The sequence below is a fragment of the Aedes albopictus genome, chromosome 2, assembly GCF_035046485.1.
Source record: "Aedes albopictus strain Foshan chromosome 2, AalbF5, whole genome shotgun sequence".
NCBI classification, from domain to species: Eukaryota; Metazoa; Arthropoda; class Insecta; order Diptera; family Culicidae; genus Aedes; species Aedes albopictus.
The window spans coordinates 231,611,104-231,619,705 of record NC_085137.1 but is presented as its reverse complement, the minus strand read 5'-3'; the positions used below and the strand labels follow the sequence as shown (position 1 = coordinate 231,619,705).

At 43.5% G+C, this 8,602-nt stretch overlaps 1 protein-coding gene across 1 annotated transcript; it reads right to left on the bottom strand.

Annotated features, from left to right (window-relative positions):
- Positions 1 to 374: 374 nt before the first annotated feature.
- LOC134287963 (neuronal acetylcholine receptor subunit alpha-4-like) lies at positions 375 to 8,596 on the bottom strand. The gene is made up of 6 exons (XM_062851319.1): positions 8,378 to 8,596; positions 8,130 to 8,305; positions 1,888 to 1,935; positions 1,707 to 1,822; positions 1,279 to 1,643; positions 375 to 1,221 (listed from the first exon to the last, which is right to left on the bottom strand). The coding sequence occupies exons 1-6, from the start codon at positions 8,454 to 8,456 to the stop codon at positions 650 to 652; spliced, it is 1,356 nt and encodes a 451-aa protein (XP_062707303.1). The 5' UTR covers positions 8,457 to 8,596; the 3' UTR covers positions 375 to 649.
- Between the last annotated feature and the right edge of the window lie 6 nt (positions 8,597 to 8,602).

The following is an 8,602-nucleotide window of genomic DNA, read 5'->3' as shown; positions in this document are numbered from 1 at the left end:
GTATTTGTATGTGGAGCGGACCTGGTGTGATGGTTAGAACACTTGACTATCATGCCGAGGACCTGGGATCGAATCCCACTCCCGACAAACTCGCAAAATGTGAGTTCTTCCTTCGGAAGGGAAGTAAAGTGTGGGTCCCGAGATGAACTAGCCTAGGGCTAAAAATCTCGTTAATACAGATAAAAAAAAAATTTAAAAAAAATAAAAAAAAAATTAAAAAAAAAATGTATTTGTATATTCTCCTTCATTAACATGGAATACGGAACAGTTCTTCATATCTTGAGATTTTCTAGGTGATTCAAATCCTGGAATTAAGTCTTTGAAATGTACAGGAGAGGGTCAAACTCAATAAAACAATCATATGTTTCGAGTAGTTTATTTATTTCCTATCCTAAAGTCATCGTCGAACACATAAATTACTGAACAGGAAGCAGCACGTCAGCTCTAGGTCAATACTTGCCTTCATTGCAATTAGTGTCATTACATATAGATTTGTGTCTTTTCTATACTATTCGTCTCGTCCATCAGAAAATAGGGAATTTCTTACTTTATTGGTTTTATTATCTCGTTTAATTGAGCTGCATCTAGCTTGGCAATGGAGAGAACTCGCGAGAACCCTAGTTCGATGGTTTTCCGTGTTTTGTCGGTCTCACGCTAGAAACAACACTAGAAGCATCAGCACGTAGGCGATGGCAATTCCGCAGAAAATTATCCGGTCAAAGGGCTGTATGAACACGCTCCACTTCAGTTTCGCTGGATCCACTTCCGCTTGGTCGGAATCAGCTTGCTCGATTATCGTAGTGTCTCTCGATGTCGATTCGATTTGATCAACATGATTGGAAAGTCCTTCCGAAGAGCTTTTCTTCGATGACTTTATTAGCTGGCCTCCTATATTGAAATAACTAAGCTTGAGAAATGCTTTGAATACTGTTATTTTCGTAACTGATTGGTAGCATTTCTGGAGGATATGAGGAACGCCCATGCTACTATGCTTCGTTATATTTATAGAGTACACCAGTACTCCAATCAAAAGGATTGCTATTATGAGAGATCCTAAGAGCATATTTGCTAGTCCCGAGGCTGGATGCATCTTTGTAGAAGCATACCAATATAGTATCACTGTGTAGATCACATGCAACGCCAATGATGTCATAGACATTACAGCTCGAACAGTAGTATCAATTCGAAACCACGTGATCAAGAGGTTCAGAGACATCAGCACTGAAAAGTAATTAGTATTAGCAAACGACAAACTTCAACCACAAATCCTATACTTACCCAAAATCAAAATAAGAAAGACCACCAAGTGAGGTCCTACCATGCGTTCTACAACGATATCCATCCTAAACTCAGGGCTTACGGAGTTGTTCACGATGGCCATCTGGAAGGAGGTGATCTTGTATGGCAGCACTCCAGCAACCGAGTACGAAAGCCGCCGTTGGAAATGGAACAGGGACAACTGGTTGATGTCATACTCCGGCGTAAACATCCGCAAAGGACAATCTTTGGTTTCGAACGCCCAATGAAGTGAATTGTCCAGACAGTCAACGGTAAACGTACACAACATGGAGTACATAACTTCTCCATCGGAACTGAGATGGCATTTTACTTGGTAGCAATGATCGATCTTTTGAACGGGTGATCTGGAAATGGAAGGGAAAATCACAAATGTGCATGGAATTTGTTCTGAAAATCTGGTAACAAACTTCGATAGAGATTTGGCAGATAGCTTCGGTGTCCAGATATCTCGTTCGGAAATGGAAAGTGTCTGAATGTTGTTCTGAGCTTTTTTATTCCAGTGTAGGTAAGCATCGTACCATTGCTGCAAAATATCAAACAGTTAGATATGGGCTGTTCAGTGTTGAAAAATGTTGTTGACTATCTTACCATAGATATTTCTACCGTAATTTCTAATTTGGCAAAGGAATTATGAATCTGTAACGAATGTCAATTGAAATTGATGTGAGTACATTCCCATTGATTTTAGATCATTATATAGAAGCATTTTACGCGCACCTCAAACGCTGTTCAAACTACGACGCCAGGATTTGAACGGTTATAGTTATAGGGCAGGTGGAAAAATTCGGACCGACGACGATTGGAAAGTACAGCAGCACCTACCAGTTGCCAAACGAAAACGGCCCTCGTCTCACGTCCTGGAATATGATGTTTCATGACAACTTCTTCCAATACAAGTTATCAGTGTCACTGAACGGATGCATCTTCTTGGACCAACGCAAGGTATTTGATAATTTTTTTTTTGGCAAAATCTTTATTGAAGGCTCATGAAGCCTTTCACCATCTTACAAGTAGAGTTTTCCAGAAAATTGCAATACTTTTGCAACTCTGAGTTTTTGCTTTTTTTTTTCAGTGTAAGCGTACAACATTGAATATTTGGAATAATCGGAAGATTCATCATTTCATCAAATTTCACGTAGGGGTTTGCGTGGCGATTACTGGGACACATTAAATTACCCATCGCTTTTTTTTTTTTATTTGGACCCAATAGCCGCTCAAACATGTCCTTCACGTAACGTGGACAGATCACCTTGGAATGTTACATGTTTTTCTGCCTTTGCCTTAAGTGGCCGTGTTGAGGAGACATTCCTGGATCGAGATCTGATGTGCTTATTCAATGTATATGTTTTGTTTTTGATTTTTAACTTTTGCTGCTAATAATTATTTTGTGTCAGGAGGATTCAGGTAAATTTAGCGAGTATGAATAAATGGTAATAAATTATAATCCTAATACATAAGGACTGTTCAATTTATAAAACGGACAACTTTACAAGGCTATAAAAAGAAGACGGCTAGTTCAAATTCAATCACCCTTGCATCGTTGTTCATTATATCATCTCTCATTATAGTAATCGTTTTTAAATCGAATAAAAATAGTTTTACTTTATAGAAAATCGGCAAGATGTTAAATGAGGTGAATTTTTCGATTGCTGAAATATATATAAAATTACTGTTCACATATACGTTTTTAATATCTGAAAAGTATCTGCCATGCTGCAGCAGCATGGGTGAAAAAAATGAAAAATTAGTTGTTGAGATATTAAAGTCCTGGGGGTGGAAGCTCAGGTAAAATATTATCTCTTGGGCGCCCATTAAAAACCCCACCCCCGGCGAAGACTGGCGCTTGAGCCTAGCTATTTAGCACTGTAGTTGGAGGAAATGCCAATGCAGACCCCGTAGCTTCCGGGAAGGTAAGCCCAGCTCCCTGGGTTAGTGGGTTGGTGTCAGGCCCTGCGAGCCAGCCGTTAAAAAAAACTAGCACCGAAAAATCAACAAGAGAAGAATACGAACCAAGACCAACGGCAACGACCCAAGCGACCAAAAAGGACTTGCGATTGGAAACTCGGTACGTGGAACTGCCGATCTCTCAACTTCATTGGGAGCACCCGCATACTCGCCGATCAACTGAAGGACCGCGGGTTCGGCGTCGTAGCGCTGCAGGAGGTGTGTTGGACAGGATCCATGATGCGAACGTTTAGAGGTCATACCATCTACCAGAGCTGCGGCAACACACGCGAGCTGGGAACAGCTTTCATCGTGATGGGTGATATGCAGAGGCGCGTGATCGGTTGATGGCCGATCGACGAAAGAATGTGCAGGTTGAGGATCAAAGGCCGCTTCTTCAACTTCAGCATAATAAACGTGCCCAGCCCACACTCCGGAAGCACTAATGATGACAAGGACGCATTTTACGCGCAGCTCGAACGCGAGTACGATCGCTGCCCAAGCCACGACGTCAAGATCATCATAGGAGATTTAAACGCTAAGGTAGGCCAGGAGGAGGAGTTCAGACCGACGATTGGTAACTCAGCGCCCAACAGCAAACGAACGAAAACGGCCTACGACTCATTGATTTAGCCGCCTCCAAAAATATGGCCATAGCACCTTTTTCCAACACGGCCTCCCTTATCGTTACACCTGAAGATCACCACAGCAGACGGAATCTCAAATCGACCACGTTCTGATTGACGGACGGCACTTCTCCGACATTATCGACGTCAGGACCTATCTTGGCGCCAACATCGACTCTGACCACTATCTGGTGATGGTCAAACTGCGCCCAAAACTCTCCGTCATCAACAAGGTACGGTACCGGCGACCGCCACGGTACAACCTAGAGCGACTGAAACAACCAGATGTCGCCTCAGCATACGCGCAGAATCTCGAGGCCGCGTTGCCAGACGAGGGCGAGCTCGATGAGGCCCCTCTAGAGGACTGCTGGAGTACAGTGAAAGCAGCCATCAACGACGCAGCCGAGAGCACCATTGGGTACGTGGAACGGAAGAGGGCAGAACGGTTTTGGAGGAAAAGAACGCAGCTAGGGCGGTAATGATGCAGCAAGGGACTCGACAGAACGTGGAACGTTACAAACAGAAGCGGAAACAGCAAACCCGCCTCTTTCGGGAGAAAAAGCGCCGCCTTGAAGAAGCGGAGTGTGAAGAAATGGAACTGCTGTGCCGTTCCCAAGAAACACGGAAGTTCTATCAGAAGCGCATTCCGCAACGGCTTCGTGCCGCGAGCCGAAATATGCAGGGATAAAGACGGAGGCCTTTTGACGGACGGACGTGAGGTGATCGAAAGGTGGAAGCAGCACTTCGATCAGCACCTGAATGGCGTGGAGAACGTAGGCACGAGAGCCCACGGCAACGGAGAGAACGACGATGCCAGTGCAGCGGAGGACAGAAATGAACCAACTCCCACGCTAAGGGAAGTTAAGGATGCCATTCACCAGCTCAAAACCAACAAATCAGCTGGTAAGGATGGTATCGCAGCTGAACTCATCAAGATGGGCCCAGAAAAGTTGACCACCTGTCTGCATCGGCTGGCAGTCAAGATCTGAGAAACCGAACAGCTACCGGAGGAGTGGAAGGAAGGGGAAGGGTACCCGAGCAAAGACGGGTTCTGTTACCTGGTTATCATTCGTTTGATAATTGAGTTTGTTATCATTTAGGTTGAATTAAGAGCCAACATAACAAAAATGATAACTCATATTTACTTCTCGAATACCAAAATGATAAGCAGTTAAGTTATCATTGAATTCAAGTTGATAACTAATTGTGTTATACAATATTTTGTTCAACATTTCATTTAGTTATCAACATGAAAAAATACATGTGACTGATAACTGGTTTTGTTATCAATTAGTTATCATTTAGAGCTATTTTATCGACCAAAATAGTAAAAATCTACTTTACCGACATCGTCACCTATTGAAAAAAGTTTCTTGTAACTTACAACCAATGTTTTCGACTATTGCGCCCAGGCGGGTCTCGAACCCTGATCGAGTGATTGTCGGTCGCAGCCGATAGCCCCTATACCAACGGGACTCATTGAGAGTGAGAGTAATAAAAGGCTACGCTTTCGTACTGCAGTCGCATTGTAGGTGGGAAGCGGAATCTATTTTTAGATTCGAGGTTCATCAGACTCTCAGTTTTGGGAAAGCTTTGAAATGTGCGTTTGGAAACAGATAACATATTTTGTTATCATTTAGTATTTTTATGTTATGGCGATAGACCAAAATTATCGATAACTAAATTTGTTATCATCTGGTTATCATCAATTGAAAAAGATGATATCAAAAATAACAAAATGATAATACCAATAACACAGTTTATTATCAAAGTGATATCACTTTGTTATCCGCCTTTGCTCGGGTAATCTGCCCCATACACAAGAAAGGCGATCATTTGGAATGTGAGAACTTCAGGGCGGTCACTATTTTGAATGCTGCCTACAAAGTGCTATCCCAGATCTTCTTCCGTCGTATGTCGCCTAAAACGAATGAGTTCGTGGGAAATTATCAAGCCGATTTCATCGACGGCCGTTCGACAACGGACCAGATCTTCACCGTACGGCAAATCCTCCAGAAATGCCGTGAATACCAGGTCCCAACGCATCACCTGTTCATCGACTTCAAAGCGGCATACGACAGTATCGACCGTGCAGAGCTATGGAGAATCATGGACGAAAACGGCTTTCCTGGGAAACTGACTAGACTGATTGAAGCAACGATGGACGGTGTGCAAAACTGCGTAAGGGTTTCGGGTGAACTATCCAGATCATTCGAATCTCTCCAGGGACTGCGACAAGGTGATGGACTCTCATGCTTAGTTTTCAACATCACTCTGGAAGGTGTGATGCGACGAGCCGGGCTCAACAGCAGGAGAACGATTTTCACAAAACCCGGGCAATTTGTGTGCTTTGTGGACGACATGGACATTATTGCAAGAACATTTGGAACGGTGGCAGACTTGTACACCCGCCTGAAACGCGAAGCAACAAAGGTCGGACTGGTGGTGAATGCCTCAAAACAAAGTACATGATAGTAGGCGGAACCGAACACGACCGGATCCGTCTGGGTAGCAGTATTACGATAGACGGGGATACTTTCGAGGTGGTGGAGGAATTCGTCTACCTCGGATCCTTACTGACAGCTCCATGTACAAAACGCTAATAAGACCGGTGGTCCTCTACGGGCACGAGACATGGACCATGCTCGAGGAGGACCTGCGAGCACTCGGATTTTCGAGCGACGCGTGCTAAGGACGATCTTCGTTTGTGTGCAGGAGAACGGTGTGTGGCGGAGAAGGATGAACCACGAGCTCGCTGCACTTTACGGCGAAGCCAGCATCCAGAAAGTGGCCAAAGCCGGAAGGATACGGTGGGCAGGGCATGCTGCAAGAATGCCGGACAACAACCCTGCAAAGCTGGTGTTTGCAACTGATCCGGTTGGCACAAGAAGGCGTGGAGCGCAGAGAGCACGATGGGCGGACCAGGTGGAGCGTGACCTGGAAAGCATTGGGCGCGACCGAGGATGGAGAACGGTAGCCACAAACCGAGTATTGTGGCGTACTATTGTTGATTATGTCCGTGATGTTGAACAAATAAATGTATGTATGTATGGGGGAGGGGATGTCATAGATCGCCAAAATAAATGCTGCGTCATTTATGGACGACCCCCAAAGATATTTTTGTTAAACTACGTAGGAGACAATTTCATCTTGCTATTCATAAAAAAAAACAAGAAGAATAAACATTTAGTTTGTTTTAATCAAGTTATTAGCGAAAGAGATAATCGATGAAAAGAAATCATTGTCGATCAAAACGTTTCAAACGGTTTATCAACGAAACCTGGTGACAAAATTTTCACAATGCCTAAAGGAAAAGCTCAATAGAATTTTGAAAATGTTCCAAAATTGCAAAAGGTCGTTCTGCAAAAATGATCCGTTGAGCATGAAATTGGTTGTTTTTTGCAGCTGCCGCCAGCAGTTCAGATTAGGATTAAAAATGATTACGATGATCCAAAACAAGATAAAAAAAACTCGTAAAATAATTCCAATTAAAACTAGGTACTTGCTTCATATATATTTCACTTAAAGGGTTCATCCAACTACCACAAAAAATGACGTCTCTTTTGTTGACGTAACGTCCCCAATGGAACAAAACCAGTCAACACACGATCGCATGCGAGGGGGTGGGAGGGGAACCAAAGTTCACGTTCCATACAAATTTCGAACATTTTGTATGGACAAAAGTCTACGAAGGGGAAGGAGGGTATATTATTATTTATCTGTATTAACGAGATTTTTAGCCCTAGGCTAGTTCATCTCGCGACCCAAGCTTTACTTCCCTTCCGAAGGAAGAACTCATATTTGGCAAGTTTGTCGGGAGTGGGATTCGATCCCAGGTCCTCAACGTGATAGTCAAGTGTTCTAACCATCACACCAGGTCCGCTCCACGGGGAAGGAGGGTTTAAGATTACTAAAAATGAGTCTACGTAGTTTACGAACTGCGCTAAGGTAGCTTTCAGTGCAGTTATTAACTGAGAGCTCCCTCTGCCAATGACCATTTTGCATTTGTTGTGTGGCAGGCACAGGCACAAAGAGTGCTATGCCCAAAGAAGTCAAGGGAATTTATATTACGGATAGTTCCTGGACCGAGCACGATCATGCTGAATACCTATATATTTTGATTTCATCACTGGTCTTCACCCGATATGTTGAGCTTCAATAAAACGTCACTATAAAGAGCTCCACGCTCAGCTTTTTAAATAGCCTTGATTGTAGCACAAACAGTTCCTGATATTGATCGTAACAAATGGCACAACCTACCAATTCTACATTCATAACATCCGCTCCAATGTACATTGCCACTCGATCTTGCTGATTCTTCACTGGTCTCTGCCGTGTGTTATATCCGGTTCCACATAGTAGTGCATTTTTCAGTGCTTCCTCTTTTGTCGAATTTCCATTCACTTCACTTGCACAATCGAAGGGAGCAACTGGACCTTTAAAAAAATTCACTGATATTAAACATATATGCAATCACTTCCTTAATCACAGTCTGGACTACACATTACCGCAGAAAACACCACTCGAGCAAACGATCAGTAGAACACTGACACCAACCGAAACCATACGATTCACTAGGTTCGACATCTTCGACTTCAAGGTTCAAAACGGAGGAAAATCCGCGACCCTTCCCGTTCGGTAGCCTAAACCAAAAAGTACTGATGATAGTGATTTAGATCCGCCACCGTCCGTTGTTATCAGATGGGAAGACGTCCCCTTAAATTGATCTGCAC